At 42.4% G+C, this 27,958-nt stretch overlaps 1 protein-coding gene across 1 annotated transcript in view; it reads right to left on the bottom strand.

The window, feature by feature from the left end:
• ABCC2 (ATP binding cassette subfamily C member 2) overlaps positions 1-27,621 on the bottom strand; it is a 76,972-nt gene extending 49,351 nt beyond the window's left edge. Inside the window, exons 1-9 of the mRNA XM_069567183.1 lie at positions 25,277-27,621; positions 22,984-23,157; positions 8,574-8,699; positions 6,685-6,819; positions 6,370-6,477; positions 5,899-5,954; positions 4,466-4,700; positions 2,196-2,359; positions 1,214-1,391 (exon numbers count right to left, since the gene is read on the bottom strand). Coding sequence (XP_069423284.1) covers positions 1,214-1,391; positions 2,196-2,359; positions 4,466-4,700; positions 5,899-5,954; positions 6,370-6,477; positions 6,685-6,819; positions 8,574-8,699; positions 22,984-23,157; positions 25,277-25,309 — 1,209 coding nt within the window. The 5' untranslated portion in view covers positions 25,310-27,621. The remainder of the gene's footprint in view (positions 1-1,213; positions 1,392-2,195; positions 2,360-4,465; positions 4,701-5,898; positions 5,955-6,369; positions 6,478-6,684; positions 6,820-8,573; positions 8,700-22,983; positions 23,158-25,276) is intronic.
• Between the last annotated feature and the right edge of the window lie 337 nt (positions 27,622-27,958).

Here is a 27,958-nt window from a genome sequence, read left to right as displayed (position 1 = left end):
TGAAGGAGATCAGCCCTGGGATTTCTTTGGAAGGAATGATGCTAAAGCTGAAACTCCAGTACTTTGGCCACCTCATGTGAAGAGTTGACTCATTGGAAAAGACTCTGATGCTGGGAGGGATTGGGGACAGGAGGAGAAGGGGACGACTGAGGATGAGATAGCTGGATGCCATCACTGACTCGATGGACGTGAATCTGAGTGAACTCCGGGAGTTTGGTGATGGACAAGGAGGCCTGGTGTGCTGCGATTCATGGGGTCGCAAAGAGTTGGACACGACTGAGCGACTGAACTGAACTGAAGGGAAAAAATGAGACTTCACCTTGGTGTCTAGGACAGAGGGAAATAAAGTTGCTCTGAGAAAATTAAACACTAAAAGGAACATGTCAGGGACTTCCCTGGCAGTCCAGTGGTTAAGACACCACACTCCCACTGAAGGGGCATAGGTTCGACCCCTGGTCAGGGAACTAAGATCCCACATGTCATGTGGCATGTATAAAAATAGGAAAAAAAATAATAATAAAGCAACAGGTCAGAGGGAAGATGGGCAAAATCATCTTAAGGAAATGGAAAAGCTCCCAAGTCTGCAGAATTTAATAACTGGAGTGAGGGTGTTGATATTTACAAATCCAAAAAAGGAATCAGGCAGAGGAGGAGTTGGTTGCCACTCAAGACTGAAAAAGAAATCACTAGGCAAAAGGCAGTCCAGGGAGATGGAGCCCTGGTCCACAGAGTATAGTCTATGGTAAAACTGTGATTTGAGATGGATACACCAGGTCTCATGAGCCTAGTTTCACGTAGTACTTGGTTTAAATGTTGGTGATTTTAAGAGTCTGCTTTTAGTCAGCTTCTTTTCTGACTTCACATTCCATCCTAAGGTGTTGTCAGCTTGTGGAGAGAAGAAAGAGACAGATGGTATGCCAGCCTTCAAGGCTGAAAGGCAGATCCTGGGCAGAGAAGAGTTTGCCAGCTTTTCCCTGCAGTAGGGTACACTCCACCACCACCACCCACCCCCCGCCACACACACATATTCTATGTCTGTATACACACTTTTCATTTTAATTTCCAAAGAAATGTCTAAAGAAGGCTGTATGTTTAGCCAAAATTCAGTGTTGAGGTCAGTTATCACTTCCATCAAGTTTTCCTCAATCGTGGAACAAAGGCTCATGTTTACTAAGGGGATCTTCTTTGGTGGTCCTTGGCATACCCCACATACCTTCTTATATACAGAAGCCATGACGGTGGTCCGCACTTTCATGCCCAGCAGAAAGCACAGCTGAAAGTAATACTGAAGGCAGACAGACTGGATGAGGGCCACGACAAACAGGAGGATTGAATAGAGATATCCGGTCCACAGATAGATTCCATGGTCATTTGCAAAGGCGATCAGCAACCTGCCAGAGCAAAACCAAGTAAGCAAGTGCTGACATCAAGCCTCCGAGGGCTCCTTACCCTCACTGTGCACAGCCAGCTACCCTGCCCTACCCTGGAGGTAACTGAAGTGACTACAGTTCAATGCTCTTGGAAGACTGAGCTCCACAGCCATCCAGCACTCTCGCGTTTGGAGATGAGCAGCAGGGACCAAGGGTTGATGACCCACAGCTGTGAGACGGGATATTGTGTGCCCCACGGAGCTGCTGCTGCTGTGCTTTCTCTAACCCTCTCTTTTCCTACCCTCTGGTAGAAGGAGCTATGTGTGGCAAGTTGATTTATTCCTGGAAAGGAATTAGGACACGTATCCAGTGTGAGTTAGAAGGGTTTCCCCTGGAGGATAGTGTATTCCATAGATCCTGGCAGACTGAAGTCATGTCATGATTAACTGGAACCGCCCACTTAATACCTGACTGGGGAGCAATGATGTTACAAAGCCTGCATACAAGCCTCTCCTCAGGTATGAGGCCCACCTCTTGGACACAGCTCAGCTCACAGCAATTCTGTTTAAGAAATGTCCCTAAGAAGTACTCGGCTTCCAATGAGGAAAAGGACATGGGAAAGAGGAAGGCTAAAGGACATACTATTTTAGACCTTGAAAAATGCCTTGTGCTTTTCATGAACACAATGCTGAAAGGCGGAAGAAAATTATGAGCATTTTTTAAAAATTAGGAACTTAATAACAGGCTCCTGCCTGCATGTACGGGAGCAAAAAGCAGAGTGGCAGAGGAGGCCCTAAAGAGACAACCCAGGGTCTGGGGACTCACTTCAGCAACTGAGGATTCAGAAACGTGAGGAGGTCATACACCACCTTCAGCAGGAATGATTTCAGGAGGATGACGTAGAAAGTTTTGAAGAGCGCCTTCACCAGCCAGGACTTGGGAAAGTCTTTTGTGGTCTCAGACTTCTTTTTTTTCTTTTTAGTTTCTTCCTGGGGACAAAACCAAACAAGCAGTGCTTGCAGAAGTGCGTGGTGTAAGACTTTGTCTCCACTGACCAGCTCCCCAGCGTTAGCCCCTGATCCCTGTGGCCATCAGGGCTTGAGTCTGGGCTTGTGGCCCTGTGGCTTGAGTCTTCTCTTCACTGCCTGGTTCCATCCACCTTTTTGGCTGCTCTCACTGTTCCCCTCTCACCTCTTAACTGAGGCTTAGAATCTATTTTGGATTAGGAAAACAGGCAACAAAGCAGATGAAAATAGCATAGAAAAATATAGACCAGACTCTGAGGGGGGCCTGTGGGGCATTGTGGGAGGGAAGGGCATGGACATGCTAACATCTATCTTAATATATATTTCAGATGCTTAGAAGGCTTTTCGTTCTCTTCTTGCTTGAGGTTATTGTGCAATGTTATGGGTTGAATAGAAACCCCTTCAAAAGGAATGTTGAGGTCCTAAACCCCAGTGCCTTAGACTGTGCCCTTGTTTGGAAATAGGGCCTTGCAGATACAACCAAGCTGGGATGAAGTCATTAGAGTGCATCACGGGTCCTACTCTAATATGATTGGTGTCCTTGTAAGAAGAGAGACAGAGGCGGGGCAGGGGAAGAGGCCACGTGGTGACAGAGGCAGAGAGTGGGGTAAGACATCCAAAAGCCGTAGAACACCAAGGACTGCTGGCCAAACCCAGAAGGTGGAAGAGACAAAGGCGCTTTCTCCCATACAGGGTCTGAAGGGAGCGTGGTCCTCCTGATGATCTGACTCCAGACTCTTGGCCTCCTGAGCTCTGAGACAATACATTTCTGTTGTTTAAAGCCATGCAGTTTGTGGTGCTTTGTCTCAGCAACCCTGGGAATCTACGGTGTGGGGTGTCATCACCGCTCACCCGCTACACTTCCTTTTCCTGTCCTGCAAGGCCCCCAATTCCAGATTCTCAGGCTCAGTGGCATCCTTTTATAATGGCTGTCACTGAGGTCCCATCTTATTTGTCTCTTTGCCAGAACAACTGCCTCAGCCTACGTCTTAGCTTCCATTGCCCCTGCCTCCACCCCAATCATTCATTCTCCTGGCAGCTGCCCAAGTGGACTTTTAAAAATGTAAATCTGATTGCATTACTCCTCTGCTCAAAACTTTCTCCTGGCTTTCCATCAGACTTAAAGTCCAGACTCTTCACCATGGCCCATGAAGGTCTATACCACTTTATACCCGCCCACTTTCCTGCACTCACCTCCCCGCAGACTCAGCCTCTCTCTCCATGCTCCCGCACTCTCTTTCTCCTCTCCAAACAAACCAACCATGTTCCCCTCTCAGCCTCACAACCCACCCCCTGTGAGGGGAACAGGCTTCCTTCTGATGGGCTCTTCTCATCGCTTGGATCTCTGCCCAAATATCACCTCCTCTGAAGCTTCTCCTGTTACTCTAAGGAAGCACCTCACCCCAAATACATGAATATGTTTTCTTAATAGCACCTCCTGCTCTGAAAGGGTAACATATGTATTGGTTTATTAGTTATTTTCTAGCTCTCTGAAGATGAGGACTCCTTCAGGACTCTATATCTGTGTCCAGAATGGTCTCCAATGCACAGTGCTACTCAATAAATATTTTCAAGTGAATAAAAAAATAAATTAGCTAACACTAAATCCCACCAACATGCAAATTCTAGCAATGCTAAGGTATTGTTTTATTTTCCTACTAAAAAAGACACTGAGAAAAATTTTATATATACCCCAAAGGAGAGAGAACAGTACTACATTACACCCCCAAGCATCCATCACTACAGTACTATGATAGAACTGTGAATACTACTAATCTAAAATGCACTGCAAAGTGTAAAGTGCTGTAAAAATGTAAGGACGGGGGAGGGAGGTGGGAGGGGGATTCATGTTGGGATCACATGTACACCCGTGGTGGATTCAGGTCAATGTATGTCGAAACCAATACAGTATTGTACAGTAAAATAAAGTAAAAATAAAAATTAAAAAAAAAATTTCATGGCTGCAATCACCAAAATATATATATATATATATATATATGGACAGAATCACCATCACCAGGACACCAGTGATGTGCAGGACGTTTGAACAGACACTCATGGAAAAGTTACCAGGACAAGGACATCTTGGCTTTGACTTTGGTTCTTGTCCAAGCCGTTCACACTGGCTCCAGTGTTCCGCTTGGATTTCTTCTTCTGCCGTTTCTGGAACGCCCGCCTGGCCTTCTGTAGCTCTTCTGCCATGTACTTCTCAAACCTGCTGACTAGTGCATTTGTTTTAGCCTCATCTTCAATATCCCAGACATCTTTGAGCGTCAGAGGTTTCCTGAAGCCTTTCAGAACAGTGCTGGAACAAGAATGAGCCACAGGCTGAGGCCCTGCAGAGGGGGGCCAGAGGTGGTCACCTCTCTGCCTCTGAACTCATCCAGTTCCAGGATGGAGGGACAGAAGAATGGGGCTTCTCACTTACCCTGCTACCCCAGCTCCTAGCCCTGGGAACTTGAAAGAGGAGTGGAGAGAGCAGAAAAGGGAGCAGGTAGGGGTGATTGAAGGTGGGAGAAAGCAATAAAAGAAAGAGAAGGGATTCTACTGGATGAAGAGTCAAAAGAGCATCACCTACTCACATCCTGCTCCTTCCTCCTCAAATAGTGGCTGCCTCTCTGCCACCCTGGCATCCTTTGAGGGGCCTCCAAGAGGCCCTTAAGGAAATGAACAGACCCAGAGGCTGCCTCTATACTGTATCTCTAGATCAGGGCTTCTCAACATAGGATTCAAGAACATGGATGGAAAACAGATTGTCTTTATTCCTATTCACTTCCAACTGAAACACAGCCTTTCCTAGTTCTAATACGAATGTAGTCAACCAACTACAGTTGTGAAACAGAGTGCTTGTGCCTTTGTTACCAGGAGACACCACAGATGTGTTCATGGCTCATGTATACTCGTCACTGCTGTGAAACTAGAACCTAGCACTGGGTCTCGTTATTTAATGCATTCACAAAGAGGCACAAGTGTTACTATATCACAGATTTGATTTTAAAAGACTATTTAGGTAACTACATTTCAGTATATTCGTTTCCCTTTACAATTTCATATCTTTTATTGTACATGTTTAAAACATTATCTGAGAAGGGATTTGTGGGTGTTACCAGGCTGCCCAAGAGACCCATGCAACTACAAAGGCAAAGGATGGCTGCTCTGGATCTCCTGGCAGCCCAGAACAGCTATTCATCCCTTACCCAAGTCTGTGCCACACTCCTTGCCCCCAAATTTCCCTTTTCCTGTCCTCCTGCCTCCTTTTCCTTCTGTCTTTTTTTTAGAGTATGTGGAATTCCCCCACTCCAGGCTACCAAAAAAAAAAGAAATTCCCTCCTTCCTCTCAGTTTCCCCATCTGCCCCGTGAAGGGAATGCAATAAACTGATCTGTATATTTCAACATTCTCTGACTCTAAGTAGTGGAGAAATGGAGGCCACGGCAGGTACTTTTAAAACGAAGATTTAAGTGGTGAAGGATAGAGACAAGCCACACTCCAGGCATTTCCTACCTGTCATACCAACTAAAGGTGATACTACTCAAAAATGAAGCTGTGGTTGAAGGATTCTGCAAGACACACAAAAAAAATCAGAAAGTAAATCAATTAGAAACAGGAATTCAATGACGCTCTAAAATCAGAAATTGATGTTTCTAAATAGATGCTGTGCTAGAAACTAGATCTGACACTGAAGTGGCCTGTTCAATGTGTTTGTTTGGACACGTTAAGGTCACCAGTAGAATGATAATCAGACTTTTTGGCCTAGATATATAAATTAACTGTCTGTGCTGAAGCTTGGTGGGTCAATATAAAAGTTAATGTTTCCAAATTCTAGTCACTTTGTGTCCTTAAGTCACAAAATCATCCATATTACTGAACTCTGGGCTTGTGGGACCTTCATGAGACCTTGACATCTCAAGGTTACATTTGTCAAGATACCATCCAATTAAATAACATATGAGGTGGTCATATTTCAAGTCTCACTTTTGATGAGTCATCTTTTTCTGAAAACGCTGAAAGGATCAGGACCGGGATCTGTAATGCATAGAAGATGAAGTACACGCAGGAGTAGGCCAGATTAGAACTGCTGTCCTATGGGGAATAAAAAACAAAGAAAATGAGCCTTTTATCTGAATTAAATATAAACAGCTCCTATGTATCAATGCTCATGATTAAAGTCTGTTATCAAATCCCCTAAATACAATTCTACCCTGGAACTCAATTTGCCTGATGTCACTTACTACAACTTAGCAGCTGCCCAGGAGTACCTTCTAATGGCACCATCCCTCTCCTCCTTACCTTTAAGAGTGCCCGGATCAGAGTCTGAAATTGGAAAGTGCCACAGAGTATTGAGAGAATCCAGAATAAGGACAGGTACCAAGAGTCCTTCTGCACACACCATCGCCTGCTGTGTTGGATCAGTAAAACCAGGACCTAGATAGAAATTTACATCATGTTTCGAAAAATAGTGTCACCATCCAAGGACAAGAGGCAAGAGAGGTGTCAGAGAACAGGGGGAGAAATGGAGGCTGAAGGGGGAGACTGTTGTAACTAATCTGATGCCAACTAGTACATTTCCTCCCCGATACCACCCAACTTTCTCTTTCAGGACCTGGATGCTTTCTCTGGAATCCCCTTTCCCTATCCCATCTCTGATGCAAAGAACTGACTCATTGGAAAAGACCCTGATGCTGGGAAAGATTGAAGGTAGGGAGAGAAGGGGACGACAGAGGATGAGTTGGTTGGATGGCATCACCGACTCAGTGGACATGAGTTTGAGTAAACTCCAAGAGTTGGTGATGGACAGAGAGGCCTGGCATGCTGCGGTCTATGGGGTCGCAAAGGGTCGGACATGACTGAGCGACTGAACTGAATCCCACCTCTATTCACCACGTTTGGGTGGGGAGTTCAGCCAAGAACACAGAGGATCATCCCCTAGATGGAGTAACTTTGGGAGCCAGAAAAATCTTTCCAAAGACCAAGAAAATAATTTTAGGCACTACAGCAATCAGATGGGGGAGGAACATCCTGAATAGGTGCAGGGTATCTATATGATGATATTTTCTAATAATATTAGACTAAGAAATTAGCAACAACAACAAAAAAACTTTGCTTCACATTATTTCACTTAACAATAATGAAGCAAATGTTGCTTTCCTAGACCCAGCCCTGTGCTAATAAACTGGCATTCTGAAAACTGAGGCATGAATTTGAGGCGTGTGTGAATTTCCACGGTATAAATACAAGTGTGGTGGATTTATGGTGGATTTCAATCTCAGCCTCATGTCACCAAACTTGGGGTTGGGAAGAGAGGCACAGTCAGCTCTCTGAGTCCATTCCAGTACACTGCTGCCTAGACCTTCTCTGTTTCATAATAACAAAACAAAGTACCTGCAGGGACCAGGCACACCATGTTACCAAGTGAAGTGAGGTTGAAGGATAGTACTGAGCCTGGTCTAAAGTGACTGGCTGCTTCAGTCCTGGCTGACTTGCCCTGTGGGAATGTCGGCCCACAGTTGCCAGGCATTCTGATTTTTCAAGATAGTTTAGGAATCTAAACAATTATGTTATATCTTCCTCTTTTAAAACGATGATAATGGGAATTTCCTGGTGGTCCAGTGGTTAGGACTCCGCACTTTCACTGCTAGGGATCTGGGTTCCATCACTGGTTGGGGAACTAGAATCCCACAAGGCACATGGTGTGGCCAAATAATAAAACAAAATGATGGTAGTAAATTGAATAGTTTTTTCCAACACTGTACAGCTCTCCCTCTCCCCGCCCCCAAAACCATGCCTGTAGGAAAGACCTGTTTGTCAAATCTATACAAACAGCTCTAGACTCAGTGATCTGTTGATTAAGAGTCACCAATCAATTTAAAAATAATGTTTACAACATTTAGGAAATTATTTTACATCAAGATACTTGGATTTCATCTGTGATCCTTAGATGGCAAAATATGAAGCCATAACGTACATATCTTAGTCATTAAAGCTAGTACTTACCCTAAGAAGAAAGCATTATAAACTCATGTTTAAAAGCAGATGAAAAGCTAAAATTTGTCTTACCCTATTACACAGGTCCTTTGAGAAAGGTAGAGGAAATTGAACTGAATCTCATTCCACAAGAGCAAATTTCAGCTAGATGGCTATGAGAAGATAAACAGGGTAGAACTGATGATTAGCCTTACCCATGTGACCAGGTAGAGGATTGGATTGGTATATTTAACAGCAGGAACCGTGGCCTGTCCAGTGTCTTCTGTGAGCGCAAGAGCCAGATCTATGGCTGCCAGAATAAGAAGAAAGCCAACAATCACCTGAGAAGGCAAAAGACCACTGTTAGGAGGATATCATTCTTTAGAACATAATGGTTCCCAGTAACAGATGGTAAGAATGGTAGGCAGTGCAAGATATGGGAGCAACCTAAGTGTCTATCAACAGATGAGTGCATAAAGAAGTTGTGACCGATACACACACACACAATAGAATACTACTCAGCCATTAAAAGAATGAAAATTTGCCCTTTTCAGCAATGTGGATAGACTTGGCAAGGACCATGCTTAGTGAAATAAGCCAAAGAAATAGCTGTATGGTATCACTTATATGTGGAATTTAAACAATATATCAAACTAATGAATTTTTCTATTATATTCTTTTCTGTTATCAAAAAAAAAAAAAGCAGACTCACAGATATAGAGAACAAATTATTGGTTACCAGTGGGGAGAGAGAAGAGGGGTAGGGAATTAAGAGGTACAAACTCTTAGGTATAAAGTAAGCTACAAGGATATATTATATAACACAGGGACTATGCCAATATTTTATAACAATAAATGGGGTATAACCTTTAAAACTGTGAATCATACTGTACATCTATAATTTATATAACACTGTACATCAACTATAGCTCAATAAAAATGATAAACAGTGATTAAGATAACAAATCTTTCTGCAATTAATACATAGAGTTCAAGCAAAGGGATAAAGTTCAAAGTATGCTATGATAAGCATTAGGGAATGTTGAGTGTGACTCTTCTAAGGTTCATCTTTGGATGCGTCAGGTCTTGGTTGCAGCCCTAGGTCTTCACTGCGGTGTGAGGGCTTCTCTCTAGCTGAGGTGTGTGGGCTCAGTAGTTGCAGCTCACCGGCTTCGTCGCCCTGCTGTATGTGGGACCTTAGTTCCCTGACCAGGGATCAAACCCACGTTCCATATACTGGAAGGAGGATTTGTATTATTTTATTTCTGGCTGTGCCGGGTTTTCCTTACTGCAGGCTTTCTCCAGTTGCGGCAAGTGGGGGCTGCTCTCTAGGTGTGGTGTGTGGGCTTCTCATTGCAGTGGCTTCTCTTGTAGTGGAGCCTGAGCTCTAGGTGCACAAGCACATGGGCTCAGCAGTTGTGATGCACAGGCTTGGAAATTGTGGTGCACAGACTTACTTGCTCCTCAGCATATAGAATCTTCCCAGACCAGGGACTGAACCCATGTCTCTAGCATTGGCAGGCAGATTATTTACCATTGAGCCACCAGGGAGGCCCCTGGAAGGAGAATTCTTAACCACCAGGGAAGTCTCAAGTGTGATGATTTTAAAATACGTTCCACAAATTCCCTGGTATTCCTTCCTTCAAAAATCAGAGATTGGTTCCCCCTTCTCAGAGCTCAGAGTATGGGCTGAACTCTGACTTGCTTGTAATGAACAGAATATGGCAGAAGTGACAGTGTGCAACTTCCAAGACTAGGGCGTAGAAAACAATGTGGCTTCCTCTTTGTTTTCTTGCTCAGATCACTCACCACAAGGGAAACTTCCAGCCCCATCGTGAGGACACTCAAGTAGCTGTTTGGAGAGCTCTACTTGGATAGGAACTGAGACCTCCTGCCAAAAGCCACATGGGTGTGTCAATTCAGAAGCAGGTCTTCTTTCTAGCTCCAATCAAGCCTTCAGATGACCTTAGTCCCACCTGTGTATTAACTGCAGCCTCAAGACAGATACTGAACTCAGATAGTGAAGTGAAGTTTCTCAGTCGTGTTTGACTCTTTGCCACCCCATGGACTGTAACCTACCAGGCTCCTCCATTCATGGGATTTTTCAGGCAAGAATACTGGAGTGGGTTGCCATTTCCTTCTCCAGGAGATCTTCCCCACCCAGGGATCGAACCCAGGTCTCCTGCATTGTAGACAGACGCTTTACTGTCTGAGCTACTCCCAAATCCTTGACCCATGAAAACTGTGAAGTTAAAAAAAAAGTGTTTATTCTTAAGCTACTTAGTTTGGGGGTAATTTATTGCATAGCAATAGGTAACTAATAAAATAGATTTTAAAAGGGAATTCCTCCACCCCAACTGGGATGGCACTATTCCCTCTCCTAGGTCAGTATCCCCAGCTTTCTCATATAAACTTTGAAGTTAATGATTGCAACCATGTCAATATTTGTCTTATGAGGTCATACACGATACATGTTGTTCTAAAGAACTTCGGCCCACCCATCAGAAGGGAAAATTATTACCTCCATTGAGGAGGTCCACCAGTATCTTACTTCTCAAAATGAGCATCTTTAGTATCAGCTCACCATCTTCACCACTTCCCTTTCCCATCCATTTATGCATACTCATTCCATAAGCCTCATTCATCCAGAACAGTTCAGCTCAGGCAACGATATCATCCCCCACCTCTTCTTTCCCTTTGTTTTTTTTAGCTGCCCTGCACAGCAAGCAAGATCTTAGCTCCCAGACCAGGGATCCAACCCACACCCCCCTGCAGTGCTAGTGCAGAGTTCTGACCACTGGACCAAGGAAGTCCCTGGGCCCTTTATAATGAAAACCAGCCAAGAAGGAAGGCAAAAGCACCTTTAATAAGTGCTATTACTTAGCAAGGTACAGAGTCAAAGACATGTTTATAAGGGGAATGCATCTTTCTTAAGCATATTCTGCTTTCCTCCCTGGAGACTGTAAAGATTTTTTGGGGAGAAAAATCATAGCTTTTTAAACAATAATTTATGTTTGCCTTTAGGTAAATTAGGAGATAAAACAGTGCAAGCTAGAGCTAAAGCACTCACCCTTGAGGATGCCTGGATAAGAGACTACAAACCAGCAGACCACTCCCCAGGCTAAGGAAAAGGAAGAAACCTTTGCCACAGGCTTACATATATAAAATTCATACAAATTGATTAGAAACACACTGAGCAGTCCATATCAAAAAGGACTGATTTACATTATCAAACATTCCTATAGGACTTCCCTGGTGGCTCAGTGGATAAAAATGCAGGGGACATGGGTTTGATCCATGGTCTGGGAAGATTGCACATGCCAGGGAGCAACTAAGTCACAACTTCTGAGCCCACGTTCTATTTCCTGAGAGCTGCAACACCTGAACCCAAATGCCTAGAGCCCATGCCTTGCAACAAGAGAAGCTACCACAATGAGAAACCCTCGCACCACAATTAGAGAGTAGCCCTCACTCTCCACAACTAGAGAAAGCCCACACACAGCCCACACAAGACTCAACACAACCAAAAAAAATTTTTTCTACAAAGCAATTGAGTTCACATAGTTTTTTTAAGTCCACATACTTTTAGCCCAGTAATTTTATTTCTAGGAGTTTATCCTACAGACACACTCATTGCAGCATTGCTTTTGATGGCAGATAGTTAGAAACCGCTTGGATTTCTATTAAGCAGAGGATGTAAATTATGATATATCCAAATAACAGCATCTCAAGTGATCATTAAAAAGAAAGACGCAGGGGCTTCCCTGGTGCCTCAGTAGTAAAGAATCCCCTTTGCAATGCAGGAGACATGGGTTAGAGCCCTGATCCAGGAAGATCTCACTTGCCATGGAACAAAGTCCATGCACCACAACTATTGAGTCTGTGCTCTGTAGTTTGGGAACTGTAATTACTGAGCCCATGTGCTGCAACTACTGAAGTCTGTGCACCCTAGAGCCCATGCTCCACAGCAAGAGAAGCCACTGCACTGAGAAGCCCGTGCACAGCAATGGCGAGTAGCCTGGCTCTCTGCAACTAGAGGAAAGCACACGCAGCAGCAAAGATCCAACCCAGCCAAAGATACAAGAATGAAGCAGATCTTAAGTGCTAAAATGGGGGGACCTCCAAGACACAGAAGGATGTATACAAGACTAGTACTAACATTTGTGTAGAAAAGTATACATCGGCAGGTGTTTATAAAAGCATAGGTTATCTCTGAGAGTATACAAGGAACTGGTATCAATGGTTGCCACCTCAGACAGGAATGAATGACAAGGAGTATCATATATCCTTTTGCAGCTTTGGAATTTTGTAACCCTCTGCAAATTATCTGTTCAAAAGATAAAAAGTAAATGAATACTCTCATTTTTTAAAAAATGAGCAAGTGACCTGAACTAACGTGAACAGACAATTTAAAAATGAAGTATCAACTACAAATTGACATTTGCCATCTACCTTTGCAAGGATTAAATCATATACTGCTTCAGCTGCTGAGTTTTAACACCCCCTGAAAGGAGTTCTTGGTGGAGAGCAGAAATGAGGCACTCTGTGCTCAGGGTGGTGGTGGTGGGGAACCAGTGGAAACTATCTTCAGATACATAATTTTAGGAGCTGAATTTTATGAACCCTAATTCTTGTATCTTCTCATATCTAGAAAAGCACTAAAATCTTCATGGAGACATCTGCTCCTCATGACTAGAAGAAACCTTCTGCAAAAAATATGTGCTTGATTGCATGCACTCCCACTTCACCAGAGTCACATATATACTGACATTCCCCCCTAATTCTTTGAAGCAGTTTCTCAGAGATATCTGAGATGTTGTCTTCCAGGCTATAGTCCTCATTTTGCCCCAAATAAAACAACTCACAACTCTCACATTATGCATTTTTTAAAAGTTGTATTCTTAACCATTAAAAAAAAATCAGTTACATTATTACAGCAATGCAAAATAAAACAATAGGATGTCATTTTTGCAGATAAAATTAAAAATATGTTACTCAGTGCTAGCAAAAGTACAGAGCTAAGCACTTTAACACACTTCCATGGTGAGATTATAATGTAATTAAGAACCTTCCTAAATTAAAAAAATTTTCCATTATGTTTCAAAAGTTTTAAGTTGCTTATATACATTGATATAGTAGTTCTACTTCTGGGAATCTATTCTGAGGAAAGAATCTGAATTGCAGGCAAATATTTAAGTGCAAAAATGTTAACTGAAGTCTCTTTCTTTATAGTGAATTTATAAAACCTAAAATAACCCAAAACAGTGGTGGAGGGGTTTGTTGTATTGATCTGAAAGAAGTGTCAGATAGTTTTCCAGCAAAAATCAATTTATTCAATAGAGGATTGCATTTTGGAGTCTGAAACCATGGCAAACCACATGCAAGTGCCCCTCTGACATGGGAAGGAGAACAGTTTCATAAAGAGGAAAAGGAAATTGGAAGGGCTACAGTAAACAAGGAAGCCATGGTTTTTCTTTGGCCGAGTCCTTGCCTACAAAGAGGCTTTCTTCTTCCTTGTTGGGCTCTGCTACAGTTACAGAGGGTGAGAACTCCCTCTTCTGGTTTTCCACCTACTTACGGAGGCTTGTGAGTGTTATTTCTTCTTTACAGTTGAGAGAAGACACTACTACGAAGAGTTGTTAAATAAGTTATGGTATACTCATGTGATAAGCTATTTTTTAGTCATCAAAACTATGTTGAAAAATTATGTTTTAAGAATAATGTTGATAACACTAGGCAATGCTTTCAGTGAAGAATCTGTCTCAATACAGAAGGCCTGGGTTCAATCCCTGGGTTGGGAAGATTCCCCTAGAGGAGGGAATGGCAACTCACACCATTATTCTGGCCTGGAGAATTCCATGGACTGAGGAGCCTGGCAAACTATAGTCCATAGGGTTACAAAGGAGTCGGACACGACTGAAGTGATTTAACACTCAGGTGCAAAAAAGTAGACCATAACATTGCATTCAATGAATTCAATTAGGTTTTTAAAGTATGCACAGAAAAAGATAGGAGTTTCCAGTTCAAGATATCAGGTTTATAAAAATACATTTCACTATACAGTAGGTGCAGACAAATACTGTTTGATTCCAATTATACAAGGTACCTAGAATAGTCAGATTCATAGAGTTGGAAAGTATTTGGCCAACCCAATACATTGGCAGGTGCCAGGGGCAGGAGGGAGTACGAGGAGCGGTAATGGGAACTTAGTGTTTAGTGGGGACAGAGTCTCAGTTTAGGAAAGTGAAAAATGCTGGAGATGGATGATGGTAAGAGTTGCACTTAGTACCACTGTACAGTTAACTATGGTTAAAATAGTACATTTTATATTATGTGAATTTTACCACAATAAAAATCATTTAAAAAAATATCAGGGTTAGTATACTTGTTTCCCAGCCTTTCCTATCCCATTGAAATGATAGTAGAGAATTACCCAAGAAGCAAATCCATAGTAGTACTGAGACTGAATGAATGGAAGAGGGTGAGTGAGCTTGGTAAACCAGGTAGTTTTAGAAAACAAAACCCAATTGTGTCAATAGCATCAGGTCAAAGAGCAGAGCAAACTGTGGTGTAAAATATACACAAGCAAAAGCAGTGAAAGGGGGCCTGAATAGACATCACTGGTTGCTATGCTTGTATCCTCTGTCTGCCCCTCCAGATTCACTCTCCACCGTTGTCCCTTAGAGCCTGGAGTGGTAACAGCTCACTGCTAAGCCCCAGGTCTCTTTGTAAATACAGCCTCCTCTCACCATTTTACTTTGCCTCAGCCATCTGCCTCTTGTGAGGACCCTGACTGGTAGGGCTGCCTCCTCAAAGCCATTTCCTTCCTAACAGAACCCCCACTTCTGTAAAATATGAACCTACTCAGCACAGTCATAGGCTTGGGTAGAAACTGCACCTTTCTCCGACCCTATGAAGTGAGTTAAAACCAATCCTGGTGAGCCTGTTCCTCTGGCCTGGGGCTGCTTTTGCGACGGACATGTGACAAAGCTGAGGGGCAGCTTGTGGGGACTGTCCTGTGTGAGCTTCTGAGAAAGGTTTCCCTTACTGATCGAAGTGATACATAGATCCAGAATATGTAGAGAACTTTTTATAACAGCAAAAAGATACAAGTAACCCAATTTAAAAATGTGTAAAGGGTTTATGCAAAGAATAAATTCTTCCAAAGACGATATACAAATGGCCAAAAAGCAGATGAAAAAAAAATGCTCGACATTAGTCACTTGGGAGATGCAAATCAAAACCATAATGAGATACCACTTCACACCTACTAGGATAGTAGATATATTATATTCTCCATCAAAAAGATGAATAGCAAGTATTGGTGTGGACAAGTGTTAGAGCCTATATTGTACACCTGGAACTAATACAACATTATAAATCAACTATGCTCCAAAATTTTTTTTTTTTTTGCTGGCAGGAATGTAAAAGGGTATAGCCACTTTGAAAACATTTGTCAGTTCAAGATATTAGACATGGATTTACCATATGACTCAGCAATTCTATTGCTAAGCCTATACATACTCAAGAAAACTGAAAATCTATGTCCACCCAAAAACTGGTACACAAACGTTCCTAACAGCATTTTTCAAATGACAAAAACTGGAAAAAAACTCAAATACCCATCAATTGATAAATGGATAAATAAGAAGTCAAATCTGTACAATTGTGTAGTCTATAGCCATAAAAAGGAATGAAGTACTGATACATGCTACAACATGAAGGAGGCCCTTGAAAACATAATGCTGAGTGAGAGAAGCCAGACACAAAAGGACAAAGATTGTATGACTGCATCTGTGTGTGAAAGCTGCTACAGTCACCCTGCAATCGTGTGCTGGCTTGATAACTGGCTTGATTTGCTGAGGTTATCAGAAAAAAAAATTACCTATTGATATTGTTGAATTGCTATATTAACAAATCCAGGAGGTGCACTGGACTTCCTGTTTTATAAGATAATAAAATGTGTTACTTAAGCCAATAGGCATAACTTGCAAGAGAGAGTTTTGACTTACTGTAAATCTATTCTTTCTAGTCCACCCTGGCAGAGAGTTAGAATGGAAAACAGGACAAAAGTGAGTCTCCACTGATGTTCTGTGAACTGGTACAGTTATATCAGTCACTTTATGCTCTCACCCTCAAACCATCAGGCAAATCCATAGACAACTATATTCCAACAGTACCCTTAAGCTGGCCAAGACAGAAAGTGAAAGTGAAGTCGCTCAGTCGTGTCCGACTCTTTGCGACCCCATGGACTATAGTCCGTCAGGCTCCTCCGTCCATGGGATTTTTCAGGCAAGAGTGCTGGAGTGGATTGCCATTTCCTTCTCCAGGGGATCTTCCCGACCCAGGAATCGAACCGGGTCTCCCGCATTGCAGGCAGACGCTTTACCGTCCGAGCCACACAGAAGTATTTGCTAAAGAAATTGAATCTTTCTGGGAGGAGGATAGGGCAGGTAATGGTGCTCCAGAGTAAATGCATCTTCACTCGGCAGTCAGAGGAGGAGAGGTACCGCCTAGCATCCTGCTCTTGAGGGAAGCCAGTGAGTACCGACAGTTGTCCAGGACTCAGAGCTCACAGGTAGTCCTCCCATCAAGAAGAGGCCACCTGGGGAAGTGGATCTAGATACTGCCAGGAAACCTACTCCAGCCACACGTTCCCTGACTTAGTCCCCTATTTATAAGTGCAAACAGAACACCAATAAGCACCAAAAGCTGAGAAAAATCAGTACTAGTGAAGAAGAGAGCCAAGATAGTGAAACAGAACAACTGATTCCGAGGTGAAACAAACAGAGATTAAGTGAGGAGAATTTTAAATTATTTTAAAATTAATGTCCTGTAAGAGACTTGAGAAGATGCTGCATCCACTAATTTGTTGCTGTCAGAAAAAGGTGTGTTTAGGGGACTTCCCCAGTGGTCCATTGATTAGGACTCTGTGCTTCCACTGCGGGGAGCACAGGTTCAATCCCTACTCAAAGAGCTAAGAACTCACAGGCCACCCTGCTTGGCCAATTTTTTTTTTTTCTTGTTCAGGAATTAAGAATTTGATTATTGCTAAAATAAAGGCACTTTAGGATGGCTAAAAGAAAAAAATTCAGAAAATCTCTCAGAACACAGGGGAAAAGAGAGAAAGAAATTCTAAAAAGAAGTTGAGGACTTCCCTGGTGGTCCAGAGGTTGGGAGTCCGCCTGCTAATGCAAGGGACATGGGTTCGATCCCTGGTCTGGGAAGATTCCACATACCATGGGACAATTAAGCCCATGCACTGCAACTACTGAAGCCCAGACGTCCTAGAGCCTATGCTCTGCAAGGAGAAGCCACAGCGTTGAGAAGCCCAACACTGCAACTAGATAATAGCCCCCGCCTCGCTGCAGCCAGAGGAAGCCCACGAACAGCAACGGAAACCCAGAGCAGCCAAAATGAGAATTTTTAAAAGTACCTTTAAAAAAAATGTTGAGAAGGAGGATCAATATCTAAAAGAAGTTCTAAACTTCTTTAAAATTTTTAAATTAGAGGAAAAAAAATGAAAAGATTAACATATGAAAATTTCCCAGAGATAAGAAAGACATGAGTCTTTAACAGTGTAGAATCCATTGAATGAAAAAAGACCCATGTAAACATGCTCATGAAATTTCAGGACATCAAGAATAAAGAGGATAAAAGTTTCTAGAGAGGATAACAAGGAATGAGAAGAATTTTAACTTGGTAGCACAAGACTTGACGAACGACAAGCAACATCTTTAGAGTTGAAAAAAATGTTTCAACCTAGCATTCCACATCCAGATTAACATTTTCAGAATGAGGCTGTTCTCCAAGAAATTTGGAGGCACTAATTTTCTTGTCTTACACAAAGGGGCTCAAGTGGAAAATACAATGAAGCATGGTGACTATAGGTAAACAATACTGTACTGCATATTTGAAGTTGCTAAGAAAGTAGATTCTGAAAGTTCTCATTCCAAGAAAAAAATTTTTGCAACTATGTATGGTGATGGGTGTTAACTAGACTTACTAGATCATTTCAAACTTATGTTGTACACCTAAAACTAATAATGTTATATGTCAATTGTGCCTCAGTTTTTAAAAAGACTATAAACTGAAAAAAATCTCATTTGATCTCCAGAATTTATCTTCTAACCGCAAGTTTGTCATACACAGCACTGCGATTATGGTCAAAACATTGTATTACATGCTTCAAAGTTGCTAAGAGACTAGATCTTAAATGTTCCCTGTCTCTCACACATACACACAAAAGATAATTTTGTGACATGATAAAAGTGTTAGTTAGCCAAGGATATGATGGTAATCATATTGCAGTATATAAATGTATCAAATCAATACGTTGTGCACCTTCAACTTATACAATGTTATACCTCAATTAAGAAAGAAGCAAGGAAGAACTAGTCTAAAATTGATGGGAAAAAAAGGGCATGGGGAGGGGAGTTCCTTGGCGGTCCAGTGATTAGAATTCTGGGCTTCCATTGCCGTGGCCCCTGATTCAGTCCCTGGTTGGGAAACTAAGATCCTGGAGGCCACATGGCATGGCCAATTAAATTAAACTGATGGCAGATTTTCAGGTATAACCTACAGAAGAACAGAAAATAAAGGACTGGATTAACAGAGAGCATAGAATTAAAGGACTGAGAGAAAGAGGAAGAGAGGCAAAGGAAGCTAGGGAGTTGGGTCAATGAATAAATTCCTTGTCTTTTATAGAGGACATAAATAGATCTTTATTGAAGTTGATGGATCAAGAAACACAGAATGAAAACATTATTTGCAGATACAGAGGTAGCCATCAAAATAATTTTAAATGGCAGCCTCTGGAGAATAAAACTAGAAGGTAGAGGGTTGAGGGAAGGGTCTTTTTCATTTGTCTTTTTTAATTCAGTTTTTTAAAGAGAGTGAAAGGAAACATCCCCAAATGTTAAAAACAGAAGTACAGAGTGATAACAGTTATCAATGATTTCATCCTCTGTTTCCCTAGAGTCAACAAAATTTCTACAATAATCACAAAATAAAGCTTTCTACAGCAATGCATTTTTAATAACCAGAAACAATTTTTAATCCCATTCAAGGGAACATTATGGTTGTTTAACTATTGCTGTGGTTGTTCAGTCGCTGAACTGTATCTGACTCTGTGACCCCATGGACTGTAGCCCACCAGGCTCGTGTGTCCATGGGATTTCCCAGGCAAGATCGCTGGAGTAAGTTGCCACTTCCTTCTCCGGGGGATCTTTCCAATCCAGGGATTGAACCTGCGTCTTTTGCATTGCAGGCAGATTCTTTACTGCTGAACCCCGAGAGAAGCCTTGTTTAATGATTACCAAGTCCTTAAATAGGCTTTGCACTCCATCTCTGAATCACTGGAGGGGTTTCAAGTGCACGTGGAGTTTACTGAACTCAACTTCCTAAGGGGACACAACCTCATTGGTATATAAAAAAAAAGTGGTTTGGCTATATTTAATATCTTTCTACCTCTGCACAGTCTTCCTTTCCCCAGGGCTTTATGAAAGCACTCTGATTGAACCTCTGACCCATTACATAGGGTGTCTATTTTCATCACTTCTCTGGCAGACAAATGTATAACTTCAGTTTCAACATTTTCAGGAACTATATCCCCCAGCAGACCATTCTACTATCAGACAGTTATTACTATTAGAAAGTTCTTCCACCTTTGTAATGGTCTTTACAACTGAACTTATTTAAAACCCTCTCAAAGAAATGTCAACTGATAAAGCTGTCTCAAATTTAAGTTCTTAAATTTTGATACAGCTGAATGGAAAATAATTTCTATGATTTTCTTTAAACTTACATAAGAATAAAGGATAACAAGCTAAATCATCCACACAAAAAAAGAAAAAGTTCTGTATGTTTAGCTAAAATTAGCTCCCTTGAACACCCTACACCAACTTAACTTAATCTTGCTGACTGACACTTTCAGAATGAGCTAGACAATCTCCTATGTTAACCTTCTACAAATACTTGAAGATGACTTCCATATATCTCACTGGCTCAACAATAAGCCAATTTTTGCTGCATATCTGACCTCAGCCCATTTTATAACCTCTAGAACAAAACTCCTTTTTTGTTCCTCTAGGACTTAATATGAGCTCATTCACTCATTCATTTTTAATTCATGAAATCACCTGCTGGGCACAGGGTCCCTTTAGCAAAGGTGCACCTTTGAACAAACTGGTAGTCTCTCACCAGGTTAGTCAAACAAATTGACTTAGTCCAGATAAGATAAACACTGCGCTAATGACCAAACAACAATAACAGTTTAAAAGAGTCAGAGGGGACTTCCCTGGCAGTCTAGAGGTTAAGATTCCATGTTTCCAATGAAAGAGACGTGGGTTCAATTCCTGGTGGGGGAACTAACATCCCTCAATCCCTGGTTAGGGAACAAGATCCCACATACCAAGCAATGCAGTGAAATACTTTTTTTTTAAAAGAGAGGAATAGAGTCAGAGAGGAACAGCCCAAAGGCAAGTAGAATAGGAAGTAAAGAAATGAAGTCAAGCTGAGGACTGAGCCAAGAAGAAGGTGAATTTCATAGAAGTAGCGAATTTTTATTTTCTGAAGAGTTATACTTTGGACTATTTCAGAGGAATCTTGAAATTTTTAACAGGAAGCTAATCTGTACCTTTCACTCTTAGGATGGAGGACAAAAAAAGTATAAATTATAAGCTATGAGCAAGGGTGAGTGGATCATTAGTTATAGAAATTAAAAAAAAAAAACCAATACAGTGCTTTTATTTTTATCTATTGAGTTTTATCTAGAGGTTTGTGTTATGAAAGTTAAACAAAATGTGATATAGTCATATAATGGAATATCATGGTTAAGCCTTGAACAACATGTATGAACCTTGAAAACCTTATAACAAGTAAAAGAAGCTACTCAATCATATATTGTAGGATTTCACTCATATGAAGTGTTTAGAATAGGGAAACTGCAGAGACAAAGAGTAGATAATTGGTTGCTTAGGGCTAGGGGAAATGCGGAGATATGGGTTAATGAACAAAGGACTTGTTTTTGAGGGGGAAAATGTTCTAAAATTGACTGGGGTGGTGGCTTGCACAGATCATGAAAATACTAAAAAAAATTGTATTTAAATGGGTAAAATTGTATTAATAAGATATATGAGTTATTTCTCAATGAAATTTTTTAAAGTTAATAGCTATGATAAGAAATGAGATACTGATTTACTGATCATCCAACCTTTGCTTAGAAGCTCCAGAAAATGATAGAAGCTCTCTAACTTAACTGACTAGCCAGAAGCTCTGTCTCATCCCTAAGGTACTGAAGCATGATGTTTGATGTTCAGAGTGACCCACTCTTGATCCCATTCCTATTCCTAGAATGGATTTATACCAGCATTCAGCAAATGCCATGCCAAGTGCTCGGCCCTGTGCCAGGCACTCAGCTCTACGAGGGAGACGGTGGCTCTGCTCCAAGCCCTCCCAAACTGTTCCTCTATCCAGAGTAGACAAGGCCTGCCACCACCTCAGAGAGTCCGTGCAGTCAACTTCCTCTGGACAAATTTCTTCCTGCCTTCTTTTGAGGCTGCAACAACCTGGGTTCATTGATCTGTATGCTCATAGAACACCAAATCTAATTTGTCTGTCTAAAATCCTATTTAATAATCAGGACAAGATAAAAGAAAACCCTAGTGAAAAGCAGCAGGTGATAGTTACTAAGAGGGAGCTTTACAAGCTCAATTGAAGATCTCTCAGTTCCCACAAGTTCTTCTCTGCATTGATCGGTGCAGCCGGCTAGGAGACACCTACACTCACTCCTCCTGGGCTTTCTCCTGCAGCTCCTTTCCATTATTTCCCTGCTCGGGCAGGTCACAATGAGCACATACCCATCCTCCCTCTACGGTGAGCGACCACCCAGACCCAGGGTTGACTCTGGTGGGGAACAGAAGCCCTATTCCAGATCCGAGTCTGGGGAGAAGAATGATGTTCGGATTGCCTGAGTGGTGCAGACACTTTTGGTAGTTCATTTTTACCTCATGGTAGATGCCAACTGAATTATATCCTCCTGATTAATTAGAACAGCTTGAAGATACATACATGCACTTCTCAGGTGGCACTAGTGGTAAAGAATCTGCCGGCCAATTCAGGAGACACTAGAGATGTGGGTTCAATCCCTGGGTCAGGAAGATCAGCTGGAGGAGGAGATGGCAACCCACTCCAGTGATCTTGCCTGGACAGTTCCATGGACAGAGGAGCCTGGCGGGCTACAGTCCGTGGGGTCACAGAGAATTGGATACAACTGAGCACACACACACGCAGCAAAGATAGATAATTCAGTGTTTGCTTCTCAAATGCTGAAAAGACAGCTATTCAACTGACTGATTACTCATCATTGGTGTTTCTGGAGTCCAATATCCGTAAGACTTCAGAGTCATTCTTATGCAAAAATCAAAGTAATCTTAACTAGGGAATATGGCAGGGGTCAGTGAGGCACAGGGCAGGTGGAAGCAGAGGCCTCCAGAGCATGGCTTTACCTGAGACAGCAGAACCTGGGAAAACTGGCACAGACAGGGAAGACGACACTTGAACCACCGAGAAATGTCCTCTGTTGCATACTACAAAACTCGTGTGAAAATAGTAGAGTTCCCTTACCTGCTTGGCAAGGTAGAGTTTGGTTATAGAAGATTTCTTGGTCCTGGAGCTATATACATGGAGAAGCTGCCAAGGGGCCAGGAGCCAAAGGAAGCCCAAGGGAATCCACACCAAAACAGTCTGCTCAAAACAAAGCGGCAGGTCCACCTCCGGGCTATCCAACAACGAGGAATTCTGGGGGATCAAAATGGAATGACTGTTGGATATATGCATTTCTGAAGACAGAATACCAATCCCCAGCCCACTACCACCCCTACCCTCACTTCCAAACAGTTCTAACTCAGTTCTATATCCCTATTTAGCCTGACCCTTCAACTAGCTGTATTTTCCTGTCCAACTCCATTGATATAAACATCACCATTTAATGCCAGTTGGTGACTTCTGACCAAACCTCTAAAAACCTTTCTTTCTGCGATTCTAAGTGAATTTCTCCACCAGCTGTACAAATAAGTTGTGGGAAGAAGAGGGACCATTCCACAATCCAAAGAGGAGAATAATCCTAGGATATGAAAACTCATTCTAGTTTTTAGCACTGACTGAACTCACGGGCAAAAGCCAAACCTGCCGGCAGCAGAGTGCTTAGTTACACTAGGGCAATTAAGCTCGTATGGCCCCAAGGGCTTAAGTTGGAACCTGAAGGGGCCTTAGGCTAAGGAGCAGCAGAAGCACATTGGAGGGAAGGCTTATTCCCAGCAAGTTTCCTACTAGACTTTGCATCCTGCAATAAACAGAAGTATCTTGTGAGGGGAAGGTGGGGGCACCAGTTCTTGGATCTGAGTCACGTGAGGGTAGATCTTCCTCTTCTTGCAAACATTTTTTGCTTTGTACAGCTGTTTGCACACTCTTTAAAGACTGAGGTTCCCTGACCAAGATGATCTGTCAAATGATTCTCAGAATTCTCTTGAGATGACTTGGTGCAACCCTGGGGCATGGTAAGCCCCCCTTTCCTGTGGTGTACATGATACTGTGCAGGGCCCGGTGGGGTTCCTGGGCGCAAAGCCTTATAGGAAACAGCCTTCATTCAGCCTCCAGAAACTTTCTTGAGTTCCAATGGGCAGATTCAAGCAGTTTTTAATTAGGGAAGGGAAGGGATGCGAGATAAGAGGGAAAACAAACTGGTCAAGCTCGGCCGTGGGGCAAGGTCCTTGCTTCCCCATCAACAGATACACACGACAATATCTTTGAGCTATTTTGCAGATACTGAAACCCCCTCCAGGTGGGAGAAGTTAATGATTAAAGATAGCATGCTGCCCACAAGCATGCAGACCCCAGGCCAGCTGGAGACAATGCCGTTTTCCACTTTCCTCACCACCCACTCATCAGGAGAATGTCCAGGAGCTGGTCACATCCTCTTTGAACAATTACTATAAAACTTTTCACTATCTTCTGCAAGGTGGGACACATGGTTCTGAGAGCAAGAGCCCACTGTGGCCCTCTTTGCCTGGTAAAGAAATAAAGCTATTCTTTTCTACTTCACCCAGAACTCTGTCTCTGAGATTGAATTTGGCACTGGTGGACAGAGAAGCTGAGCTTTCAGCATCATCCTTGTCTGGGCCTTGAGCACCTTGGGGCCCAGTGTCTTTCTAGGATAGGAAGTGCTGTCCACGTGCTCTGCCATCTCATTCCTGCTCTCCTTGTAAAATTACCTAACTTGAGAATGTGAAACAATTACCAAGATGGTTAAGCTAATTTAACAAGCACTCCAGTTGATTCTGACACTAGGAGTCTGCCAACCAGGCTTTCTCAAAATCCCTAAATTTCTGTTTCACTAAACCATGTGGTACTGTTGTTCACCCCGTCTTGAATTCTCTGCTCTAATGGTTCAAAAATTGTCTCAGTGCTCTTCATGCCCAAATTTGCATCCCTAGCCTCAACTTCTAGTCCATCTCACTAATTGCCAGTTCCTTTAGAACATATCAGTATCATTTCAACATCAACATTTCTCAATAAAACTCAAACATAGATCATCTGGTCTTCCTCCTACTCCACAAACAATTCCTCCTAAGATTAATGAAGAAACTTTTTCCATATTTCTCTTTAGAGAAGGCAATTTTGCAGCTACCTATTCTGAGAAAAGAATCTGGGATGCGATAAATGTATCTTAGAAAAATAGATACATTATCTCACCCACACAGAATATGACTTATCTTTAAACAAACAAGCAAAAAAACCCCTGAGCTTTAGACAAACTGCATATCTAACTTTTCTAGTTCTTATTAGTGGTCACTCTAGGTTAATCTGCTACTTATTCTGAGCTGAGAAGAGTCAGTGAGAATAAGTGTGATTTACTTACCCAAAAAGTAGAGCCGCAGAAAGTATCCAGCATGATTCCTGGATCACTTCTGGGATGAAGATCCTTGTATGACTGTGCTGTTTCTTATTTATTCTTTTCCTCAGAGAAGGTAGAATGCCAGTTTCAAGAGGTTCTTTATCTCCTATTTGGACGTTCCAACGAACAGCAGGTCTTCTGACCTTTTAACTCAACAATTTAATCGTTAACCTTGCTCAGATGTGTATTCACATTACCCCAGTAGATAGACATGTGACTAAAAAGCCCCAGGGACAGGTAGACACACCTGTTTCCAAAGTACCAGAAGCCTCTATCAGTTCAGTTCAGTCACTCAGTGTCCGACACTTTGTGACCCCATGAATCACAGCACGCCAGGCCTCCCTGTCCATCACCAACTCCCGGAGTTCACTCAGATTCACGTCCATCGGGTCAGTGATACCATCCAGCCATCGCATCCTCTGTCATCCCCTTCTCCTCCTGCCCACAATCCCTCCCAGCATCAGAGTCTTTTCCAATTAGTCAACTCTTCGCATGAGATGGCCAAAGTACTGGAGTTTCAGCTTTAGCATCATTCCTTCCAAAGAAATCCCAGGGCTGATCTCCTTCAAAATGGACTGGTTGGGTCTCTTTGCAGTCCAAGGGACTCTCAAGGGTCTTCTCCAACACCACAGTTCAAAAGCATCAATTCTTCGGCGCTCAACCTTCTTCACAGCCCAACTCTCACATCCATACATGACCACTGGAAAAACCATAGCCTTGACTAGATGGACCTTAGTCGGCAAAGTAATGTCTCTGCTTTTGAATATGCTATCTAGGTTGGTCATAATTTTTCTTCCAAGGAGTAAGTGTCTTTTAATTTCATGGCTGCAGTCACCATCTGCAGTGATTTTGGAGCCCCCAAAAATAAAGTCTGACACTGTTTCCCCATCTATTTCCCATGAAGTGATGGGACAAGATGCAGCGATTTTGGAGCCCCCAAAAATAAAGTCTGACACTGTTTCCACTGTTTCCCCATCTATTTCCCATGAAGTGATGGGACAGGATGCCATGATCTTTGTTTTCTGAATGTTGAGCTTTAAGCCAACTTTTTCACTCTCCTCTTTCACTTTCATCAAGAGGCTTTTGAGTTCCTCTTCACTTTCTGCCATAAGGGTGGTGTCATCTGCATATTTGAGGTGATTGATATTTCTCCCGGCAATCTTGATTCCAGCTTGTTTCTTCCAGTCCAGCGTTTCTCATGATGTACTCTGCATATAAGTTAAATAAGCAGAGTGACAATATACAGCCTTGACGCACTCCTTTTCCTATTTGGAACCAGTCTGTTGTTCCATGTCCAGTTCTAACTTGCTTCCTGACCTGCATACAGATTTCCCAAGAGGCAGGTCAGGTGGTCTGGTATTCCCATCTCTTTCAGAATTTTCCACAGTTTATTGTGACAGAATGTGGTCCACTGGAGAAGGGAATGGCAAACCACTTCAGTTTTCTTGCCTTGAGAACCCCATGAACAGTAAGAAAAGGTAAAATGATAGGATACTGAAAGAGGAACTCCCCAGATCAGTACATGCCCAATACGCTACTGGAGATCAGTGGAGAAATAACTCCAAAGAGAATGAAGGGATGAAGCCTCTATAGATGGGTTTATACCTAAAAGGAACCACTGAAATATGTCAGTAGAGCTGGCGGACAAATCAGGAGTGGAGGAGAGTTTCCTTCTCCTGAGGACACATGATCTGAAGAGAGAAGCATTGACGGAAAGGCATGCACCCCTAAATGTGCCATCGCACTTCTGCCTTGAGGTCTTAGAGTTAATAGAAGTGTGAAATATCCTACTTCTCTGCATTTTCAATTAAGAACATAGAACTTAAAACATGGTTAAAAATAGTGTAAGGGCTTCCCTGGTGGTCCACGGTTAACAGTCACCCTGCAATGTAGGGGATGCCAGTTCGATCCCTGGTCCGGGAAGATCCTGGAGCTGCAGAGCAACTGAGCCCATGTACCACAACCACTGAGCCCAGCTTCCAGAGCCTGGGAGCTGCAGCTGCTGAGCCTGTGCCCTGCAGCTACAGAAGCCCACATGCCTAGAGTCCATGCCCCACAAGAGAAGCCACCGCAATGAGAAGCCCACCCACCAGCCCTGCTAACTACAACTATATATAGCCCATGCGCAGCTAAGACCCAACATAGCCAGGAAAAACAACTAAACTAAAAATAGTGTAAAGTCAGGTTATAAAATAGCAAATCCAAATGTGAATCTACATATGATTTATGCATCATGCAATAAAATGTTGTGGGTGATTTTATTTTCCTTTTTGCTTGTATTGTTTGATGTTTACATAATTGTCAGGAATTATTTATGCAACAATATCTTTAAAGCAAATTTTTTTGTGTTGCGGTAAAAAATGTGTAATGTAAAATTTACCATCTTAACCATTTCTATGTTGAAGCTGAAATTCCAATATTTTGGCCACTTGATGTGAAGAGCTGACTCATTTGAAAAGACCCTGATGCTGGGAAAGATTGAAGGCAGGAGGAGAAGGGGACGACAGAGGATGAGATGGTTGGATGGCATCACTGACTCGACAGACATGAGTTTGGGTAAACTCCAGGAGTTGGTGATGGACAGAGAGGCCTGGCGTGCTGCGGTCCATGGGGTCGCAAAGAGTCAGACATGACTGAGCGACAGAA

The sequence above is a fragment of the Ovis canadensis genome, chromosome 22 (assembly GCF_042477335.2).
Source record: "Ovis canadensis isolate MfBH-ARS-UI-01 breed Bighorn chromosome 22, ARS-UI_OviCan_v2, whole genome shotgun sequence".
NCBI classification, from domain to species: Eukaryota; Metazoa; Chordata; class Mammalia; order Artiodactyla; family Bovidae; genus Ovis; species Ovis canadensis.
The sequence above is the reverse complement of the archived record's forward strand: the minus strand, read 5'-3'. Positions and strand labels throughout refer to the sequence as shown.